Here is a 23,310-nt window from a genome sequence, read left to right as displayed (position 1 = left end):
CTGCCATCTGTGGGGTCTGGAAGGGACTGGCCATCCAACAGTGACTTCCCCAGTGGCATCCATGCCCCGGTCTCCAGGCTCTGCCAAATGCCCCACTGGGTGCCTGCTTACTACCTCCCACCAGGTCTCCTTCCCGCTTTGGACAGCCCTTAGCCACAGACCACATCTTCTTTGGTTGAGCAGCCCTCTCTCTAGGGGCCACCCCAGCCACACAGGACACTGGGCCTTGTTCCCTGTGGCAGCCTTTTTGTCAGGCTGAAAACCCCCAGTTCCTTCAGCCACTCCTATGGGGACACAGTCCCATTCCTGGTCCTAGCCTTGTTATGGGGGTCAGCCTTGGATGGTGGGTCAGAGCAGTGATGGGGTCCAACAGTCCCTCCGCCAGTGGGGAGGAAAGCAACAGAGGAGGGTCCCTTGGCCAGGCCATCTGCCTGTGCTGAGGGAAGGTGGGCCGATGTCCCGGCTCAGCATCCATGCCCGCCGCTGGCCGCCCCCGCCGTGCGCCACGGCTCCAATCCCTATATGAGTGAGCAGTAGAATCACATAGGAATAAAAAGCCATAGAGAACAGCGAGGCCTGGGCTGCTGCTGCTGGCCCCTCTGCCACCCCAGCCACCCCCTCCTTTCTGAAGGTGTGAGTGGCTCTGGCCAGAGCTGGCCTGCCCTCCCCCTGGGAACAGCCTTCCTGCCCCACTTGAGCTCTGGACAGCCCAGCTGGCAGACGGTTCATGACCCGGACAGCACATCGGGCAGGTCGGGGATTGAGAGGGAGGTGAGCAAGGAGAGCAGGGCTCTGGGGCCACGGAGGTTTGGGGAAGAGGAGAGTTTGCACCACTCGATGCAGAGGCACCAGCTCCTTCTGCCCTGCGTGAAGTTTCTGATGGGGGGGAGGGGGGCGGTCATAGTCTTAGGGGATATCGTCCCCACGTGACAATGCCCTGTGCTGGCTCTCCTCTGGCAACCTCTACACATGGCCTGACCCTGCTTCAATCCTTGCTCTCGGGACCATGAGTCTTAGCACCGGGTGTCCAGTTCCAGGCGAGAGCAGGAGAGGGCTGGCTGGTGGCGGAGGACCTGTCTGCCACGTCCCCAATGAGTACATGTGTGTGCATGTTCGTGTTGGCATGCCAAGAGGGGGATGCATGTTTGTATTCATAGATACTCAGCACAAGAGATGCTGCTGCGTGCCCATAGCTATTGACATACCTGCTGAGGGGTTGGGTGGGAGTGGGGCCTTGCCAGCGGCTCCCCAGTGCCACCTTGGCCCCTGCTCTGTGTCTGTGGGGACTGGGAAGCCAGGGGCTGGATCGAGCCTCACCCATTAGATTTGCTCATTTGGTATCCCCAAGATAAAAGAGCATATATTTGGCCTCAATCGAGTTGAAAATGAGATAAACCCTGCATGGTGAGTGTTCATAGGACTTATTATCTGCTCCATAAATGCCAAGTATGTTCCTAATCGTTGCTCCTATCTCCTGGCTCGTGGCTTCTGTCTCTCCTGGCTCAGATTCCTGCTGCCCTTGCACCCACCGCATTTCCAGCCCAGACTCTTCCTGGCCCGGCCGGAGCTCCTATGGGGTGCCTGGCGCCCTCGACTGCTGCTCTCACAGGCCCTTCCATTCTCTGAAATTGCCACGGACTGAGAGCAGCTGGACAGTGAGCCTGGGTAGCCTGTAGGTGTTGGCTAATCCAAATTCCTTTGCTTTATAGCTGGGAAAACAGAATGGGAAGGTGGCCTGTCTGGGGCTACACAGCAAGTCTTGACACAGAACCAGAATCAGAACCTGGTTGGGACCTGGTTGACCATGTTCTGCCCACCCTCAGGCTCGGAGACCCTGGGGTCCAGTGAGGGCTGAGTCAACCGGGGACCCACTCCTGCCTCCCTGCTGCCCCTCAAGGACTTGGGGATGGTGACAGGACCACACTCGGTGTCTCTAGGCATCCATAAGCCAGATTTGTTAGACCCTTCTTGGCTCAGATTTCCCAGCTCCGTGTGTGTGTGATCTGGTAGGAAACTACATGCAGTTGGGTGGTGGACTTTTATACAAAGGTGCATGTCTGCATATGAATGGCCCAGCCTGGGAGAGAGCCCTCATGTCCCAGAAAAATAGGCAGGGCAGCCTGATCCCTCTGGGTCTGGATCATGTGAAGGACGTGATGAAGCCCAGACCAGGGTGTGGGCACGTGTGTGTCCAGTTGAACCCATCACAGTCACTGAGCTGGCCTCTGAGCTGTGCTTGGCTCCATCCCAGGGCAGGGACACCCAGTTTGGTGTAGTTAGAATGTTGGGGATAAGGTTAAGCAAGATGGGCCAGGAGGCCACAAAGGTTGGCACAGCCGATTGGCAAAGGGCCTTGTGCGTCTGGCCAAGGGGTTGGACTTCACATGGACAGTGGGAACCAGCCTCGGGAGGATGTTCGACAAAGCATCATGCCAGGAGGCGTTTTAGGAGTTTGCTACCGAGGCCTCCTTGTGCAGGGCTGGGGGATGGGGCATGCAAGGAGGTAGAGGAGGTGTCGCAGGTGGGAAAGAGATGCGTCTCCAGCTCAGGAACCCCTCCCCACCTCCCCTCTGCCTGCCCCTCTGCCTCTGTCCCAGCAGCCCTCCGCCAGCCTAGGCAGCCCCTTCAATGCCCACTTTGGAAGCAAGGCTGGGAGCCCTGGCTCAAACCACCCTCCCTCTCAGAGTAACCTAGCCCCTCTGACCCTGGCAATGCCATTAGGGTCTTGAGGATTTAGGGGGCAGAGAGGCTGGGCCACGGACGGACACTTTGTCAGCCTCGCTACCCCGTTCTCATCTAGGCGCTCACCAGGGTGTCAGTTAAAAGTCCCAGGTCCTTATCCTGGCCTTAGTTTTCTCCTCTGACTGGAGACAGCATCCTTGTCCTGCTCACCCCTCTGAGGAGGTGTCAGCCCAGATGGATCTGGGTAAGAAATCTGTGGCAGGTGGGGGCTCAGAGAGGGATGAAGAGAAGGGAGAGGTGCTGACCTCTTCCAAGAAGCTGGGAGCTGTCAGCTGAGGGAAACCATCTGGGTCCAGGCAGCGCCAGGCTTACAGCCAGAGAGCCTGGGGCTATTGACTAAGGCCATGCAAGTGCCTACTGCCCTCCAGTCCTGGACTGGCGCTAGCAGGGGCTGGTATTTGAGGCTTTAATGGCCGCTGGGCACACAGTGCCCTGGGAGGTCACGGAGCCAACAGGAGAGGGTCAGCTGGAACTAGAGTAAGTTGGCCCAGCCTGGTAGAGAGCCCTCATGTCCCAGAAAAATAGGCAGGGCAGCCTGACCCCTCTGGGTCTGGATCATGTGAAGGGTGTGATGAGGCCCAGACCAGGGTGGGGAGACCTCACTTGGCCCCAGGCCAGGAACCTTTGGGTCATCCCCTCCCTGGTAACCAGTGGGGCGTTCCTGAGGCTTTGCTCCCGGACTTTCCCTGGCTCAGGCTGCCCGGGGGGCCTCTGGAAGCTGGATGGGGTAGGCTAGGAGGGACCACCTGGGCCCAACAGCTCTGATTCCACCTCTGTCTGGGAGGGGTAGCTGCCTGCTCAGATGAGGAGGCTCTGGCCAGGGAAGAGGATGAGGGAGAGGTAGGCCCCAGAACAGGTGTCCCATCCGCCCAGTCCTAGGGGGACAAGCGTCCTTAGCTTTACCTCATGGGATCCCTACCCACTATGGACTTGTCCACTGCGGGGTCCTGAGGGTTCAGGGAGATGTAGTACCCAGCTCTGCCCTGGACAGAGAGCCAGGGGCTACCCCACCCCCACCCCCACCCAAGATGCACTCTACTGGGAAGTTTCCCCTGGTCCCCCACACCCCGGCTCTCCTCTGGCAGCGAGTGGAGCCATCCTGAGGAAAGGGGAGCAACACACTCTCCTCTCCTAGCCCTGCTGCTCCACCCCCAGCTCTGGCTGAGAAGGGGGCGGGGCTCCTGGTAGTGGCCCAGGCCTCTCCATCCACTCCACCCACCTGTCCCAGCTTCAGTCTCAGTACCTCCTCGCCCGTCCTGGATCATCTCCAATGACCGCACTTGTAGCCTCACTCAGGAGCCAGGGCTCTGCTCCCACCTGCCCCCAAGCCCACAACCATGCCACCCTGCCCAGTTCAGCTCACCCCGGGAAGCTGACCTCGAGCGCATCTGGGCTCTGGCCTGAAACCTACTGCTTTGCAATCTGGGTGAAGCTGTCCCAGGAGCCCTGTCTGGGGAAGCTGGTCAGAGACCCCAGGCACCCCCCCCCCCCGCCCCGCCCTGTGGCTCTGGGTCTGGCGGTCAGTAGCTTGGGGCGAAAGCAGCCAGCCTGTGGTGGGGCAGATCTCTCCTCTGCCTACACCCCCCGCCCAGGCAGTGAGAGCAGCCCTGCACATCCCTTGTCCTGCAGCCAAAACCCCAACTAGGGACAGGCACCTGTAGGGGTCCCAGCCTCACTGACAGCACCACCGCCCTGCGAGGACTCCAGGACAAGGCGTGCGTGTGGGCAAACCCTGAGGAGTGGCAGTCCAGGAGCCCAGCCCCCGCCCACCCCATCAGGTCCCCCCCGCGCCCCCTGCAGGGTCTCCCTCAGCCCGGGACCACCCACAGAAGCCAGCACTAGGGTAGGGACAGAGCCTGTTAGCTCCCGAGCAGCTTTGCCCCCCACCAGCCCCCCACCCCAGGCAACTGGCTGCCCCGCTGCCCTCGGCTCCTACTGACCACGGGGCACCTGCAGCTGGCACTCCAGGCTCCCACTGCCCTGGACAGAGCGGTGCCTCCGCTGGACTGCCCACTCCCCCCACCTGCCCGCCGGGGCTCCTGCTGCCCCGCCTGGCGTCCCGGATCCCCGGCTCACCTCGGTGGCGCTGTCTCCTCACCAGAGGCACTGCGGTGTGGGAACTGTCCCGAGGAGCCGGTTCTCAGCTGAAACAAAGAGGTGGGGGAGAAAGGGGGGGCCACGGGAGAGGGAGAGGGTGAGTGAGCAGGCGAAGGAGTGGAGGCTGGAGGGGGAGAGATGGGAGAGGATGAGAGAGGAGAGGGAGGGGCGGAGAACGCGTGAGAGAGAGATAAAGCCTGACTCCCAGGGACTGAAGGGCCAAGAACAGAGGGATGAGGAGGGGGAGGGTGGGGGGAGGAGCAGTGAGGGGCCAGACCCAGAGAGGAGAGATTGTTAGAGGGGTGGACACGGGGCAAGTCAGGGGGCGTGGGCAGGAGCGGGAGGGGTGAGAGGCAGGTTGCAGGGGGCAGGCAGGCGGGCTGGCTGGCGGGCTGGGCTGGGCTGGGTGGGCAGAGCCGCCCCACCACTGTCCCAGGATAGGGTCTGGCATTTGAGTCAGCGGAAGACCAGGAAGGGGAATGGCAGGGAGAGGTGAGCAGCCAGGCCAGCAGCGAGGCACTGGGCCGGTGGGCTGGCTGCAAGGACAGGGGCCAGGGACAAAGGCGGGAGAAGAACAAAGGTGTCTGAATGCAGGAAGCAGCCCCTGCTGACCTCTGGGGGCCGCAGTCGGGAGCATCTAGATAGTCTCCTGGACGGAGGCAGGTCCACTCTGGGGCGGTCCGGGCTCTGAGGTGGCCGCCTGAGGTCAAGGGCAGAGGGGCTGGCGGTGAGGGGGGCGGGGCCCCCCATCCGGAGGAGCTGGGAACACACCTGTGAGTGACCACACACCAGGATGCGCGCCTCCTTGGGGGAGGGGTCCAGAGCTGGACTGAGCACTGGGGAGGGGAAGCCCCCTTTTAGGAGAGAACATGTGGGGCCCCCAGGGAGGAGGGAAGGCTGGTGGGTGCAATGGGCAAGAGGAGGCTGAGGAGGAAGGGAGTGGGCAAGCAGGGCATAGGGACGGGATGAGGTGGAAAGGGGGCTGCAAGGGTGGGCCCAGAGCCGCAGAGCCCCCCTTCCACACCCACATTCTTGGATGCCTAATGAGACCAAGGAGGGAATACGGACTCTGCCCCGAGGCCGCCCTCCTGCCGGGCACTGCTGTGACAGGAAGGGCACCAGGGCTGGCACAGGCCTGTGTTAGGGCTGCTGAGGCAGGCGAGGTGGGGGGGGGGGGGGCCTTGCCCATAGCTGCCCCATCCCTTTCTACTCCAGGGCACACTGCCGGGGCTGGGCCAGTCTCCTGTCATGCCCGGAGCCACAGGAGGCCTTCCCAGGCCTCTGACCAAGACAAGTCCCCTGTGTTCCCACTGGAGACTCCTCATAGGAACTCCACAGCACCTGCCTTCTCTGGAGGGCCGGAGAGGAGCGGGAGCCGGGGGCAGAGCCTGGCGCTGCGTGGAGAGGGAGAGAGAGTCAGCCCCCACCCCACCCCGCTCTGTTCCCCTTAGACTCTGCCTGACCCCAGTCCCTACCACCGCCTCAGGGAAGCCCTCGGGCCCCACAAGCAGGGCCACATCAACCTGGCTCCCACTGGGCCAGCTGCCTCCTCTTGTAGCCTGGAAACCCACGAAAGGAAAGGACTTTCCTCCCTCCTTCCCTTCCTTCTTTTCTTCTACTTCTTATTTAGAAATAATTTAAAACTTGCAGGAAAGTTGTCAGAATAAGAATAGTATGACACCCATATACCCGTTAGTCATATTCAACTATTGTAACATTTTGCATCACTTTCTCTCTCAGTATATATATATTGACACATAGGGACGGGATGAGGTGGAAAGGGGAGAGGGAGAGAGATGGGAGAGGATGAGAGAGGAGAGGGAGGGGCGGAGAATTATGTATGACTACACACACACACACACACACACACACACACACACACACACTAATTAGCCAGTGGCCCAGTGTGTGTGTGTGTGTGTGTGTGTGTGTGTGTGTGTGTGTGTGTGTGTGTGATACATAATTTTTTTCCTGAGCCGTTTGAGAGGAAGTTGCAGACATCAACTGAAAAGACAGTGTATTTGTTTCTGAGCCAGCCCAATGGGAGCCCAGACCATATCCTGTGGAGTGAATAAAGGCCTGGGACAGGCAACGCATAAGTGGACATCATCTTTGGGAGCCTGAGGCTGGGAGCCGGAGGGGCTTGACCAAGGCCGCCCTGGAAGTCGGGCTGGTGTAGGGCTCGGTCTCACTTCCCTCTCATTTTGTTCTCTCCTCCAGCCTGGGAGGCAGGCAGCCATTGCCCACCAAAGTGAGCATGTGGTGTTTTCTGGGTGTGGAGCTGCAGCATATGTCTGCGGAGATGGCAACAGATGGGTGGGGTGGAGCTGGGAGAGCAGGGATGCCCACGCTGCGGCCCCTGGGCACACTCAGGGGACTGGGCACTGCCTGGCCCTGAGTGGGCTTGAGAAGACCCAGCTGCTGGAGGCCCCAGCCACAGTGCCTTTGGGACCCTCTCCACAACCCCGTGAAGGACGGGCAGGGATGGGGGCCCTCCTTGACAGCTGGCCATGCTGATCAACTCGGAGAGGGGAGGACAGAGGCTGTGGTCACACTGGGGCTTATGTAATGGTTCTGGACACAGGGCCGGCATTCCTGTGTCCTCCAGTCCCTCCAAAGGGGTTAGATTCCCATCTGGAGGCTGTCCTTCAGATGGCTGCCCTCTTATCCCTCCTAACCCCCACCTCAAGGTTATGGTTAAGAAGTCTGGCATTTAAAAATCACACCTGGAATCATAATCTGAGCTCTGAAGCCCTGATTTCCTCTTTCCCTCTAGGGGAAGTCCTCCTCTTTCAGGAAGCCCTCCAGATTTCTTCAGCTCATCCACCTCCCATGGCTTCTGGGGAATGCCAACCCTATTTGTTCCTTTGCTGGTTCACACTGACATTGCCACCAGGGCCCAAGGCTTTGCTCAGGCCATCAGGCAGGGCATGTAACGGATGTCCCACAGAGGACTGACAGTGGCTCGATTAGTCCTCCTGGAACATGGAGTCCCTCTGATACCACTGTGCCCAGTATGTCTCCGAATCCATAGGCTTTGGGCTGGCTGAGGTGGAGGTGAACTAGGAGACCCCCTTGAGAGAGGAAAAAGGCTTGTTCATGGCCACGAGCCTGTCAGGGCAAAGGCAGGCCTCCCACCTGGGTCTCTGACCACCTGTTCGGCACCTTCTGCTTCCTCCTCTGTCCAGGGCGGTGACCGAGGGTCCTCACTTGGGTGGCCACAGGACCTGCTGAACTCAGGGGGAAGCGCCCCCTCATCCTTCTTCATCCTCCCTCCCCGCATCTGTGACCTCCAGCCCACCCATCTGATAACCTAGGGGACACTGGCCTCCGCTCCCCCTGCCTAGCCCCCTGAAGAAATTTCAGCCGATTAGCACATACAGTATTTACTTAATTAGGGTAATGACATAATTAGTGTAACATGGGCTCCATCACATGGCTTCAACATGCAACTGGGAGCCTCAGTGGGAGGCAACGTTGTGAAAATGCTCCTTCAATTTTGGTTCCAGCATGGAGGCCGCAGCAGCTGTCTGCTCAGAGGGGAGGCGGGAGTGCTGCTGTGTGTGTGTGTACGTGGGGTGGCTGTTGGCAGCTGACAGCAGCCTGGGACAGGAGAGTCAGTGAGGACAGAAAGGCACATTCCAGCGATGGAGTCCCTGACTAAGCCTCTCCCATCACATCTGGGCATCGCCAACCCACACAACCCCAGCGCAGGGCAGGGACTTGGCTGGGGTGGCTGAGATTAGAGGGCCTGAGTGTTCTAGGTCCTTCTGCCCTCATTAGGGTGCTGTCTCTTCTCTCTTCAGGGCTTCGCTGCTCACAGGAGCCACTGTCCCTACATGGTGACCCTACTAGGCCACAGACTGAAGATCTGGGATGACGACTCTTTTCCTTTTTGGACTAGTGGGGAAACTGAGATTTCTCGGGGCAAGAGGAGTGGTAGAGCCAGTCATGGCAGTGCCAACCCTAAAGGCAGCCCAACGTGGCTAGAGATGCCTCAAGCCCAGGTAAGTCACCCTCAGCTTTAGGGAGGTCTCCTCCCCCGTGGAGGGGGCAGGGCTGCCTTAGGAATCAGCCTTCTCCATCCTTCCTCTTACCACCAAAATCCCTGAGCTGGAAGGCAGGGCCCTGACCCTGGAGACCATCACAGCCTCCCCATCAGGGAACCTCACAGCTCTGAGGGAAGGGGGTGCAGGGACGTGAAAGAGGATGGGAGTCACTGCTCAGCAACCCTACTCCCCACCTGGCTGGGTCAGTAGGGCTGGTCCCTTACCTCCGGCCTCAGTTTTCCTGTGTGAAAAGAGAGAGTCTCAGATATCTTGGGTCTGTCCAGACCCTGTGTGAAATGGGACTCAAAGAACTTGACATCTATTGTCCCTCCCTCCAAATTACATCATCATAGTTATCCATCCCTTTGTGTCCCACTGGTGCCCTACCTGGCCATTAGAGGGAGATAGTTCTGACTGGCAATTCTGTGGGCCCATCTGGGCTCCCTGCCCTTCTGAACTGGGTAACCTGTGTCTCCTGTCTCGGAGGCCTGGGTTCTGACCTTCCCACTCAGTGGTGCTCCATCCTGTACTCCATTCCCCTAGCTAGCTGGGCCCTGCTCTTATCGGAGCCCCTCCTGAGGTCGAGAGCCACATGGGGAGGGTGAGCTGACTTGTTTGCTAATCACTGACTATGGGCCAGCCACCTTGGGCCTGGCTGCTGGGGCAGGCAGGATGGGAGGTGATAGGCAAGCAGAGATGATGGTCACCACCTCCAGGGGCGTATGGCCTCTCGGTCCAGACAGACCCAGGCCCAAGGAGTCTCCTCCAAAGGACAGGCAGAGATAAGTGCCAGGAAGAGCCAAGGCAAGGGCCAAGCCAAGCATACAGTTCAAACAGGCAGAGGTCCAATGCTCTCCCTCACTGGTCAGAAGCAGCTCAGGGCCTGGGAGGCAGGGTCTCAGTCCACCGCTGATGGGGAAAGGAGCACTTTGGGTGATGAGGACCGTCTGAGCCGAGCCCGGGGGCCAGAGTAGGATGTGGGGATGCCATGCTCAAGTGTGAGGTGTTTGAGTGGCCCGGGGAGCTCAAGGAAGGTGGTGGGGACTCTGGCTGTTTGATGGAAGGTCAAAACATTCCCTCAACATCCACTCAACAAAAAGTCCCTATTGTGTGCCAGGCATATGGTGTTGTAGGCTAGGGGTTCAGCAGGGACCAAGACCGATGAAATCCTTGGCCCCATGTTGCCTGTTCTCTAGTCGTGGGAGACAGGAAAATAGGATCAGTGTCATGCAGGTGCCATGCAGAAGATCCTCACAAGGTGATATGCCTGGAGACCAGGGTGTGGGGCCAGGAAAGTCTGCAGTGACATTTAAGCCAAGGTCGGAGGGACCTAGAGGTCAGGGGGGAGAGCATGCTAGGCAGGAGGAGCAGGAAGTACAGAATCCCTGAGCTTTAGAGGCAGTAAAGGGCAGCCCACGTGACTGGAGCCAGGACAAGAGAAAGGAGGTGATGAGACCAGAGAGGCGGGCAGGCAGGATAGGTCAGGCTAAGGGCCATGGACCTTATTCTGTGTGGACAGGAAGTCACTGGAGGGTTTTGAACTGGGAGTGGTTTTTAAAAATCACTGTGGCAGCTGTGTGGACACTGGGTTGTGGAGGGCTGCCCAGATGGGAGACGCTGGTGGCCAGGACAGGGGTGAGGGGGGGGGGTGGGGGGGGGGGGCTTGGTGGGAAGTTGGTATCTGGGGATGCTGATTGGAAGCATGACCATCAGGACTCCTGACAGGTAGCTGTGGCGTGTCAAGGGTGGCTCTCAGTTCCTGGCTTGAGCACATCAGCGAATGGTGTGGCCATTTTCAGAAGAGGGGAATGCTGGGAAGAGCTGGCCGGGGAGAGGGACATCTAGGGCCAGGTAGGGGAGCAGGAACCAAGGCAACAGTTGTCAGACTTAAGGTTGGAGTTCCAGAGAGAGGACTGCTCCAGGGAGAGAGGGTTGATCCATCTTTAGCCAAAGTCCCCCCAGCCCCAGGAACCCAGAGATCCAAATGAGCCAAATCATCTAGGAAGCCCTCTCCCCCGCCCCCCAGCTCGGCAGGGCCAAGGCAGAGGCAAATTGGAAAGGAGGGACTCTGCTCTCCATGCCTCCCTCATATCTGCCCAGTGAGCCAAGCCCACCTCATCTCGCCCCAAAGCTAGAGAAGTTGGTTAGACAAACTTTGTGGTTTTTTTGAGCCAAGACCCAACTAGGGGTGGAAGGTGCTGCCATGGAAATGCTGGAGGCCGGCTGTCCAGGTGATCCTCTGCCCACCCTAATCCGGCCCAGCGTGGGAAGGGCTAGACCCCACCCTGACAGGATCCTATCATGCCTTGAAAGTCTCCTTCAGAGGTTCTGGGACCTCCATCCCCACAAGTTAGCTGTGTGTCCTCAGGCAAGCCCCTTACTTCTCTAAGCCTGGCTCCCCAGCAGAGACAGTTGGAGAAGTAACTTTGAGCCCCACCCTTCCCTGCCAGAGGTCTGAATGCAAAAGCCAGCCAGGCCCAGCCTGCCACACCCTCAGCAGAGCCATGTGGCCTTAGCCCCAGCTGAGGCAGGGCAGCCAGAAGGATGGGACTTCGTGAGGTGAGGGGGTTCCTGCCTCAGCCTCCACTCCCCGACTCTCAGCTTTTGGGGGCCTACCCCTGGCAGTCAGGCATCACTCCCGGGCATCCTTTCTGCAGAGAGAGAGGAGATGGCTGCACTGCCACCGCCAAAGCCATCCTCCAGGACCCCGCGCCTCCACGCAAGCACATTATGGGATAATTAAGTAAAAATAGGCCTTCCGACCAGCGTAGCTCATTAAGGCCTAATTAAGTTAATTAGTTCCAGGTGTGAATGGCAAGGCTCAAGTGAGGCGGCGGCTGTTGGGTGTAATTGCATTTTCACAGAAGCAGGGGTGGCTGTGACAGTAATGGTGGTGGCAAAGGCGGTGGCTTCCTCCGAGGCCTGGAAGCCCGCCAGGGAGTCAGGAGGCTGCCACTCAGCTGGGAGGGGTGTGTGGCAGCCAGGCAGGCCGGGACCACTCAGGGAGAGCAGTAGCTGGAGGTTCCAGGTCAGCCAGGCCTAGGAAAACCTACTGAACTCTCAGATGTGTTCCCCTCTCAGGGGTCGGGGTGGGAGGTTGCACAAAGCCACCAACAGGCATCTTTCCCCTCTGGCTGCGCAGCGTGGGCACAGCGTGGCTGGAACTTGGTCACACTCCCATTCGCTCATCCATTTGGCTGTCATCCACTGAGCATCTCCTCTGTGCTAGGCAATTAGGGCCAGGGCTGGAGACACAGGCTGGGCACACAGGCTGGGCAAAACAGGTAGGACCCTGCCCCATGGTGCCTTTGGTCTTTTTGAGGAGACAGACACACCAATGGTCCTGGCCACAGTTTTGTCGTGGCCATGGGAGCACAGGGGCACTTCACCCAGACTTGGGAGGAGAGGGTCTGACCGCAGTGAATATGACCCAGGTGAGGAAGGGGCAGGCCCCTGGTGTGTGGCAGGAACTAAATGGGCCTCCCTCTGGCCAGAGGACAGCACCAGGTGCCAAGTGGGGAGAATGAGGGACCCAATCAGGCAGGAGCGAGGGGGCCGTGGAGGAGCCTAAGCAGGGCTGCTGGGTAGAAAAGGTACTGGTGACTGGCAGTGAGGAGGCCAGGGCTGCGGCTAAAATCTGGAGAGGAGTAGTTGAGCGTGAGGGATGCTAGCCGAGCTGCCAGCCCCCGGAGAGGGGCCTTGGGAGTCCGGTTGGGCTCTGAGACATCCCCGCAGGGCCGGGGCCCGGAAGGGAAGTGCCCAGGATGCAACATTTGGGATGCTTCCTCCCCGCCTTGTGCTCCCGCCTGTGCTGTCCCTGGTCCTCTGAGATTTCTCACTAAGAAAGACGTTTCAGAAAGTGGAAGTCACCCCTGGAGACGGGGCACAGGGGAGTAGTTCTGGGCAGATGTCCTCACTGTCCTTCACCCCCTTCCTGGGGATGCTGCTTTCTCTGTACCCACCAGGGTTACACACTCTGGACTAGTAAGTACTCCGTTTCCATTCTGATGCCTGAACGACAGGGCCCATCCAGCTTTTCCTGGCATGTCTCTTAGGACAGGGAGCTCCCTGCCACCGGGGCAGCCTTGACTTGGGCCGTTATAAAAAGTTTTCCCCTGGCCCTGCCGATGTGGCTCAGAGGTTGAGCATCAACCTATGAACCAGGAGGTCATGGTTCGATTCTTGGTCAGGGCACATGCCCTGGTTGTGTGCTTGATCCCCAGTAGGGGGTGTGTAGGAGCCAGCCGATTTCATGATTCTCTCTCATCATTGATGTTTCTATCTCTCATTCCCTCCCCCTTCCTCTCTGACATCAATACAAATATATTTTTAAAAAATGTTTTTCCCTGAGCCCAAATATGCCTCGCACTATCTTCTCCCTAACAGTGGCCTCAGCTCTGCTTCCTACCCTTCCCCATTTCACAAGTGGGTCTGCTGATCTCCTTTCCCAAGACAGCTTAACCTCTCTGGGCTGGTGCAAGGATTAAATGACATCATGTGCATAAACCTCATGACACATGCTAAGTCCCCGAGAATGGGTTAATTACACACAACAACAATGAATAACTACAGAGATGGACGCTGTCCTCCTGGTGTGGGTTGCCCAGGGTTGCAGCCTCAGCCCAGGATTTGGCCTCAAGTACCAGACCCCACCGCTGCCCCCCTCTCAGATCCAGCGCAGACACAGAGCTAACCCAGAGGAAGACGTTCATGGGGGAGAGGAAGTGACATATTCTTGAGATGGCCGAGCCGTGCTTTGATGTGGGGCCTGTCACCAGACCCCGCCATGTCTGGTTTGTCCTGAGTGTGAGGGGACTGCAGGGCCCCAGATCCCATGGAGGGTGGCGGACCCTGCAGAAGCTCACTCCAAACAGGCTAAGCTCCTCCCAATGGGGGTGTCAGAAGGAGGGATGACCCTGAGGCTCAATTTGCGTTTGCTTTGGGGGTCTGATGCCTTGATGTCCTGGTTTCCCTGTAGGCCTGGCTCTGCCACTTGCTTACTGTGGTGTGATCCAGGCCAGGGCCCAGCTTTGCTCTGTGCCTCAGTTTCCCCAGTTGTACAGGGGAGTTACTAAACTCTGGTTGGCCCATGCTCTTTCACTTCCCAGAGCCACAGTGCGCCAGGGGAGAGGGGTTGTTCACAGCTCCACTCACAGAAGGAGAAATGAGGCTCAGAAAGGGGACAGGAGGGCCTGGGCCCCAGGTCACCCCCAGGCCCGCAGATCCTGCTCAGAGGGTGTGGTCAGCCACTAGGAGAGGAGGCTGCAGGGGTCAGCGGCCAGCAAAGCCCAGCCTTTTTGGTCTCCAGTTTTCTTTCACCTGCCCTTCAGCCCCCTCTGCTGCGGTTCACAACTCCGCCCCACTGAGTGTGTCCTGAGGCAAGGCCCCCTGCTCCATACCCCCAATTATGGCTGGTCCACAAAAGCTGAACCGTGACCAGACAAAAGGACAGGGATGAAAGTGCTGGTTGTCATGACAACCTGGCGGTTGCTGGGACCCAGGGGAGGGGCTTGGCTGTGTGCCTGAGCCCAGGCATCTGGACGACCTCTGAGCATCAGCCAGGGTGGCCCAGGCGCTCACAGGGGTCCCCCTTCAGAGCCAGGCGTACAATGGCAACCTCACCCCCTCCATGGCAGCACCTGCTCCCTGGGCCTCCCCCGGTGGCCCCATTATCCTGCACCTGCTACCCCCACAGACACCACACCTGCCCCCCAGCCCAGGCACCCTCCTCAAGGCAATCCCTGCCCATCCCCAGGCCCAGCTGCCTGCTCTGAGGGTCAGCCAAGAGGGGCTATGGAACCAGAATGGGTAGCTGGGAGGTCCCCAGGCAAGAGCAGAGGGTCCAGTGGCCAAGCCAGCTCTGCCTGGTCAGCAGTGTATGTGACCTTAACAAGGTCTCTACTTCAGAGCCTCAGTCTCCTTGCCTGTCAAATGGGAGCAGCCATTCCCTCCCTCAGAGTTTGGAAGGATGTCTGAGCTGGGATGTCCCCAGAGATGAACAGCTCTCTGCAGCTTCTCAGGGCCCCATGGAAATGTCGGAAGACATCACAGCCCTGTCGCCTGTCACCTGGATCTTTGGCCCAGGGAGGTAGGGGCTAGTGGGATGGCCTCCTGGCAGCTGCTTCTGGAGCCTCAGCATCCTTGACCCTGTCCCCTGGTGTGGTCTGGAAGTACAGGTCAGAGGGCAGTGATGGGGGACAGGAGTCATGCGCAGCTGGGCTGCTGTCTGTGCCGCCATCTTCAGGGTGGTGGCTTCGATGTGAGTTGCTCTGCCTCCTAGTCATTTCTGAAGGGCCTCTCTAGGAGTGATTGGCTGGCAGGGCGACTGGGAAAAGCAGCAATCCTTGGTCCTGCTGCTCAAGCCCACCGTCCAGCTGGAGGACACAGCAGTGACCTCGGTGTGGTTGCCCACCAAGGGGCACTGACCACGGTTCTCTGGGGCCCCTGAGGGGCGTATGAGCGTGCTCTGTGGGATGAGGGCGGGCTTTCTGAGGAGGTAGCCTGAGAGACGATGGGAAGTTGTAGGGAGACTGAGAGGGAGGGGACTCCAGCTGGAAAGTACAGGTGGGAAGGAGCTTCAGCGGGGGAGTGGGGAGGGGGCGGCTGGGATGAGAACTGAGCATCCACGGGCCAGCGCTTCTCAATCCTACAGCCCCCAGGAATTCCTTTCCACCCCTCCTCGCTGTGATCTGGGCTGTCAAGCTGACCATGTGGATCAAAGGAGAATTTGTTTCCATTTTTATTCATCAAAGACAATTCTGGTCAGAACTGCTGAGGCCAGCTGGCCAATGGCAGGGGCAGGGGGGCAGGGAAGGCCTGAGGAAGGGGTGAACCCCAGACCTCACCAGCCCTCTCTGACACCCCCAGGCCTATGACTAGGTTTTACTTGGCAGCAGCTCAGAGCCCCTGGCCCAGCAAACCAGAGGGAGATCCTGGGGGCCCCAGGACAGCCGGGGAGCAGGAAGTTGCCAGCTACCCTGTCTGAACGCCTATTGCTCTCTGTTCCGGATGGCCAGCCACGTGAAGGGCCCTTCCTGTCGCCCATTCACATGGACTTTCATCTCTGCAGTCAGGGGAGCAGTGTCCTGCCTCAGCACTGCCAGCAAGCAGGCTCAGGGAGGGAGCACAGGTCTGCTATGCCCTCACATCCCGTGCCCGAAAAGGCTGGGCTGGGCCAGGGCACCCAAAGCAATGTGTCTGTCCAAGCCCTGAGCTTCCAGGCCACCAGAGATGGGCAGAGAACTGCCCCCCGCTACAAACTCTGGCAAAATCAGGTCTCCCCTCATTTCAACAAAAGCAAATCTGACCTCCTTTCCTGCCAGTTCAGGGCAAGAGACTGCCCTTCCACCACAGGAGGGGCAAGGAGCTCAGGGTGCGCTCATGGCTCAGCCCCTTGTTCTTCTCCCAGGGAACAAGTAGATATGGTGGCCTCCAGGGCAGGGCAGAGACATCAAAGCCTGATCCCATTCCCAACCATTGGAGAAGATGGGGCCATTAGAGGGTGGGCACTGGAGACTCAGATTGAGCCACAGTCTCCTGCCAGCTTCTCAGGAGAGAGAGGGAGGCAGTCACATCCACTGCCCACACCTGTAGAGGTGCAAGGTGGAGCTGCCAGGGCTGCTGGGAAAAACAGCACCCCTGGTCCCCATTACTCAAACCCACCTTCCAGTTGAGGGATGCAACAGTGACCATTGCATAGCAGGGGGTGAGTGACTCTGAACTGAATCTCCTGAGAGTAGACCCTCTCTGCAGTCGCCTGTCCATGTGCCCATTAGCCATGGCTCCTGTGATGTCACCAACCCACTGTGTTGCTTGGCAACTTTTCAGGATTAGCACTCTGCCCCTGTCATCCCTGACGTCCCACCATGGGCTGATGTTGCCCTGGCAACCAGATGGGTACTGCAGCTTTTTGGACAGCTGTACGAAATGTGGAAAATGCCAGGCAAAAGCAGGGAAGCAAGTACCTCTGCACAGGCCAAGTGGGGTGCACAGTCTAACCCCAGGCTGCCCCAAACAGGGCTTTGGGGGCTCCATCCCCTGGAAGAGCTATGGCCACCCTTGCTTCCAATCCCCCTCACCCTTCTTCCCTTCCTTCCACAATGATCACTGAGTACCTACCATGTGAATGCCAACAAGAAGCACAAATAGAACCACGGTTGGGGCTCAGAAAAGGTTGCACCAGCAAAGGGTGTTGAGGAATGAAAAGGAGTTGGCCAGGAAGGAGTAGGAGTAGGTGGAGAGAGGAAGCAGAAGTCTGTGCAAAGGTTGACTCACTGTTTCCAATCACAGCTTGTGCTCTCCCTCTGAGTCCTCACGCCTGGCCACTCTGGCTCTGCTACTCGACAGGCATTTTATGGTCGGGACAGGGTCCAGTTCCAATCTGGACCCTTAATGCTCAGCACAGGCCTGGCACCACACTAGCATTACTAAGATGGCAAATAAAATAAGACAGCTATGTAATGAGCATCAGGTCCTACTCCCTCCTCTGATAGGAATCTTTCTTACCAAGCCTCAGTTTCCCCACCTATGAAATGGGACCAATTCTGAGAAGGCTGTGGGCAAGGCTTCTTAGGTTGAGGTGGGGTGATTTTTAATTTTAATTTTTATTTTGTTTTGTTCGTAACCCATCTTTTTCTTTACAGAAAAAATCGAAAGACTGGTAGAGTGGACATCTGTAAACCTTCAGATTCCCTAATTGTTAGCATTGGACCACTGTTGATTTATCTCCTACCTATACTTATTTATTTATTGATGGGGGGGGGGGGGCGGGGAAGAGAAACAACGATTTGTTATTCCATTTATTTGTGCGTTCATTGGTTGAGTCTTGTATGTGCCGTGACCAGGATCAAACCCACAACCTTGGCATATCGGGAGGATGTTCTGACCCACTGAAGTACCCAGCCAGGACCTACCTACACTTACCTATATATCAGTTTTGCTGAACCATTTGAAAGGAAGTCGCAGCTGCAGACATTGTGACATTTGTCCTGAAATTTTTCAGTCCACACCAGCTAAGACAAGGACAGTCGCCTGTATAACCGCAATACCACGATCACAGCTAAGAAAATTAAACATAATCAATATCCAGCACAGGCGGGAGGATAAAGGAAGGAGGATAAAAGCCCGAACCCATGCCAGGTCACTGGAGCCATGGGCGCATGAAACTAGGGAGGGGGAGCCGGCGCACCCACTGCCCACCCTGGGAGATGGAGGAGGAGTTGGGTGGGTGTAGCTGTTACTCTGAGCGCCTCCCCTGCCGCCTTTCTCACCGCCCCCCTCCCGCCCTCCATCCCCGCATGAGAACCAGAAGCCACAGAAGCCACCGTTTTGGCAACGATCTGACCATCAGTCCTGCAGCTGTGGCTTAAATACAAACCAATTCGTAAATCTCCCTATTATTCTCCCCAAATTATTTACACAGCTTTAAAAACAACAACAGGATGCAATCCAAGTTCTCCCAATGCACTTGGCTGCACTGTCGCTCCCTGTAGAAGAGTCTGGGCGCGGGGAGGGGATTATAGGGCCTGAATTTGAGACCCTGGAGGGCTGACACTTGCCCGCGGCTGGCTGCGAGGTGGCCCGGCGCGAGGGGAAACTCCGAGAGGCCAGGCGGGAGCAACCAAGTCCCGAGGGGGGGTGGGGGGGAGCCGGTGCAGACTGGGGCAGGTTCCGACGGAAGCGCCGGCCCCACGGAGCGCGATGGTCCCGCCCTTAGCAACGGCCCAGCCAACCTCCCTGGAGACCGGTGGCAAGACGCGACGTTGCGCGGTGCAGCCGGTAGGTCGGGAGGTCGGGAGGTCGGTGGGATGGAGGCTGGGCGGGGCGAGCGCGGGCAGGGGGTCCCCAGTAAGACGCAGAGGTCCGTGGGCAGGAAGGAGGCCGCTCGGCCGTCCCAGGGTCCACATCCCTGCCCGTGAGTCTGAGCGACCCTTTCTGAGCCTTGGCAAGTGGGAAAGGAGTGGCGCATTTTAAAATATATACTTTTTTTTACTGATTTTAGAGAGGAAGGGAGAGGGAGGGAGGGGGGGAGGAGAGAGAGAGAGAGGCATCAATGATGAAAGAGAATATCATTGATCCACTGTCTTCTGCACACCCCACACTGGGGATTTCCTGGTTCATAGGTCGAGGCTCGACCACTGAGGCCCTCAGGCCGGGCAAATGGGCGCATTTTTAAACAACCTTGCAGATAAGTCCTGTGTTTAACCAGAGCGGTTTGAGGGACTCTGCCCCTCAACCCCATCTCCTGTGGAAGCCCCAAGAAGAGAAGGGGCCGAGATTCTGGCCTGCACCAGCCACTCAGGCGCCCTCCTGATCGTACCACACCGTCTCCTCCGTCCTTGGCGTCCCCATCTAGAAATTGGCCCAGAACTGAGGCACCTATCTCACAAGTTGTTACAAAAATCAACAGCCCCCATTTCCTTCCTTCCTTCCTTCCTTCCTTCCTTCCTTCCTTCCTTCCTTCCTTCCTTCCTTCCTTCCTTCCTTCCTTCCTTCCTTCCTTCCTTCCTCCTTCCCTCCCTCCCTCCCTCCCTCCCTTCCACAAACACTTTAGGCACCTACCCTGTGTGTGCAAAGCCTGTGTCAGTCCCCTGGTAGGTACCAAGTTTCTAAAGATCAACGTTACTAGAAAATTCCTGCGCTTGCAGCCCTCATGCTCAGCAGGCCAGCGAGTCAGGTGTTTACATATAATAAGGGAGATATTCACTCCCACCAGCCTCATACAGGTGGGAACACAGAGGGGGTCACATCAGGTAAGTGCTCTAAAAAGGAGAGAACCCCAGCCTGTGGGGGTTACTAGTACCCACAGTATTGTTTGCCAGGTAGCTTGACAAGGACAGAGACTTCCAAAAACCCTTAAGCCACAGATCCATTTGTCAAATGAGATCTTACACGGAACTCTAGTAAGTGAAACATGAAGGTACAGGGTCCTTGTAGAATCAGGGTGGGTGGCTTAGAAGCCCTCCTGCTTAGGCTCACCTCCCCATAGGTTCTCACTTAGCAAAACCTCGGGGTTCCTTGGTACACAGTTTGAGAGCCACGGTGATGGTCCTAGGGACATGGACGTTTGGGTCAGCCAGAGGTGAAGATCTGTTTCCATTCTGGTTCTGCCAGATCTTGGCTGTGTGTCCTTTGCAAGTTTCTAGACTTCTCTAGACCTTAGTTTCCTTGTTTGTGGATTGGTGATAAAAATAGTACCTGTTGTGAAGATCAAATGCACTTTTCATCCGTGTCCATTCAGCCCAGTACCTGTCAGGTTGTTGGGTCACATGGGGTTGAATGCTTGTGAATCTAACCTGAAACTCCCTCCAGCTCAAGCCAAGAGAGCTCCCAGGTGATCTGACTGGGGAGAAAGAATAAATTGGATTCGAATTCTAACTATGCTTCTTGCTGGCTGTGTGACCTTGCATAGGTCACTTAACCTCTCTGATCCTTGTTTTTCCCACCTCTGAGAAATGAAGGTAGTCTCAGGTCCCACCTCAGAGGTTTAAAGAGATGACACATGAACTACATTTAGACCCCTTAAGAGCATTCATCATCCCCAACACTGGCATCTTACTGGCCAGTTCCCTCGCACAAATGAAGGAGAGTGCTCAGCAGAGGTCTTGCTGGGAGCCATGTACTCTCCCTCTTGCCAGCCACACTCATTCCCATGCAGCAGCTGCCATCACCCATGGGCTGTGACAGAAGAGAGAGGTCTGTCTGTCTGTCACAGGCCCTGTGCACACTGGCAATGTACAAGTGCCCAGAGCTGGGGTGGGTGGGACTGGAAGGGAGCTATTGATCCTTGTGAAGGGTTGACAGAGAGGAAACAGGACTCCAGGTTTGCAGCTCACTCTTCCATCTTCCTTATTGGGACATGCCTGGATGCGTGCTCCCACTGTCAACCTGTTCAGCGGGAAATGGCTCGCAGAGGCAGCAAACCCCCCAATCACAGACTCCGTTTGCTCTCAGCAACCCTGGTTTCCTGGGCATTTCTGCATCTCTCTCCATCAGTCCTTGTAATATAGCAGTGAAGCAGCCGAGCACATTCTAGCCTATTTGGGAGCTGGTGAAGCCAGGGAATGGAATGCTTTCTGGTGGAACTGGGACCTTGGCCTCTCCAAGGTCTGCTCTATGTGTCGATTCTGTTCGAGGATGAGACAGCCATCTGTAGGCTTGCAGCTGTGATGGGGCTGATCGCCAGTGGGACCTCTGTCCTTCGGATGCTCTAGGACAGTGATGGTGAACCTTTTGAGCTCGGCGTGCCAGCATTTTGAAAAACCCTAACTTAACTCTGGTGCCATGTCACATATAGAAATTTTTGATATTTGCAACCATAGTAAAACAAAGATTTATATTTTTGATATTTATTTTATATATTTAAATGCCATTTAACAAAGAAAAATCAACCAAAAAAATGAGTTCGTGTGTCACCTCTGACACGCGAACTCATTTTTTTGGTTGATTTTTCTTTGTTAAATGTCATAGGTTCGCCATCACTGTTCTAGGAAGAGCACCCTGGTGACTGTTAGACAGGTGGACCAGACTTAGCATTGTTTTCAGCACCTGCTCTGGGAGGCAGCTGGCCACCAGGAGGGGATTCAGGGAGCAGAGCTCTGGTAACTCCCGGCTTAACTGGATAGAAGCTGGTCAGCCTTGGGGCTGAGTCTGGGACTTCCTGCCAGAGCTCCATCTGCCCTTCGCAGTCCCTCAAGTTGTCTTGCCAGCTCACCATCCCCTTCTTAGAATGGACTCAGCAACTGCGGGCTGCTTCAGCATGGGTGGGGAGCTTGCACCAGATGCCCCCGACTGCCTACCTGCCTTTCAGGTCAGTCCAGGCAAGATTCCCCTGCATGATCCAACAGGAGGCCTGCATGAGCCAGTCCCAACAGACGACGGAGCATAGAACACCTAGCCAAAAGCGTGGCCTGTATTGCAAATTCCCAGCTGCCTCCTCCCAGCACACATAGGGTGGGAAATGGAATGGGGGAGGGGGAGAGGGTGTAACTTGGACCAGGCCCTTATGTCCTTTTGTTAGGATGTTCCACTTTTTTAATTGACATTTTTGCGATCATTGTAAACGCATTCATTTTAATTTTTGCATGGGCATTATAGGGAAACCTCTTCTCTCCCATACCTTTGTCCAGTTTCTTATAATGCTCCCCTGACCAAGGAGTTCACTCTGTGGTGCATTTCGATGTGGTCAAGGGCTTGCTCACCCAACAATGAAAATTCTGCTCACCCCTTGACCTTAGGTTGGTGGTTGATCGTGCAACCCAGTGGCACATCTGCTGCTCCCTTTGGGGAGCTTGGGCAGGGGGGGTGTATGTTTCCTAAACTGGCTGACCCTGAGCGAAGTTTCTGGCAGTGGGATCTGTGGGCGGTGGAGAATCGTGTCCCTCTGTGGAGGCCACTTTGTTTTCTGGATCCTGGGGTACGGTTGGGAGGGTAGGCATGGGTGGGGGAGGCAGGGCATGGCCCCGTTCCCACACAGGGAGAGGCAGGGCATCCAGCAGAGCCGGACTGAGGGCACCAGGGCTGCCGGTGGGTGAGTCATTTTAGGGGAAACCAAACAGGGCCCTTCTTTGAGTGAGTGAGCTCTGGGCCGCCCTCTGTCTCCCCTTGTGAGAAGCCAGGCCTAGCTCTCTGACATGGGGAGAGGGGTGAGTAGGAGGGTGCATCGGGGTGGGGGCATTTGCAGAGCGTCCCAGACTCTCTTCACTCAGCCCTGACTCTGGGGGCTCATTTCTCACAGGCAGCATGCAGGAAGGCCCCGTCTCCTGATGGGACCCTGCCTGCTCTGTGTGCCTGTCCAGACTAGGCAGACCTCTTGCCCTCCTCTGTGCTTCCTCTTCTGTTATCCATGACTGGAAGGCTGGGACTGTGTTGGGTGGCCAACAAGGCATTCTGGTTGATGGTGTCCCTGGGGACTGAGCAGAGGCTGGCAAGTGATGCCAGTATCTTCTCCTAGGAGCTCTGGCTGGGACATTGCCCCGAGAAACAGCATGGAACGGGATAAGAGAGAAAGCTTATGCCCAGGAAGTAGCGCTCAGAAATGCAGAAGAACTGTGGAGCCCCCAAAGTACTCTGTGATGAAGGCTCCTACCAACCTAGGGCATAAACTGAGAAAGACTGCTGTGGGACCAGATTCTGGGTTGGAGGAGCCTCCAAGCTCTGAGCCCCCAGGCTCACCCTGGCCTGTAGTCCCACCCACACTCCCCGATTTGGAGCAGCTCCAGAAATTGCCCCTGACAAGCACTGATAAGCAGTACCCACTGATGAAGCAGCGTGGATTCTACTCTGACGTCCTCAGCCCTGGATCCTTGGATAAACTTGGGGTAAGTGTGGCAGCCATTTCCTACCAAGCCTGAGCCCTCCTTGTGGGTTCCATTTTTCTGCCCATCCTTCTTTCCTTCCTTCCATCTACCCATCCACCCATCCA

The 23,310-nt window shown here is 57.2% G+C and overlaps 1 protein-coding gene across 1 annotated transcript in view; it reads left to right on the top strand.

Moving 5' to 3' along the window:
- The first annotated feature begins 22,960 nt into the window (after positions 1-22,960).
- The window catches only part of DNAH1 (dynein axonemal heavy chain 1), a 68,449-nt gene continuing 68,099 nt past the window's right edge, over positions 22,961-23,310 (top strand). The window contains exon 1 of the mRNA XM_036333806.1: positions 22,961-23,206. Coding sequence (XP_036189699.1) covers positions 22,961-23,206 — 246 coding nt within the window. The remainder of the gene's footprint in view (positions 23,207-23,310) is intronic.

Source organism: Myotis myotis, unplaced genomic scaffold, assembly GCF_014108235.1.
Source record: "Myotis myotis isolate mMyoMyo1 unplaced genomic scaffold, mMyoMyo1.p scaffold_m19_p_13, whole genome shotgun sequence".
Lineage (NCBI taxonomy): Eukaryota > Metazoa > Chordata > Mammalia > Chiroptera > Vespertilionidae > Myotis > Myotis myotis.
Note: the sequence above shows the minus strand (reverse complement) of the source record. Positions and strands in the feature narration are given on the sequence as shown.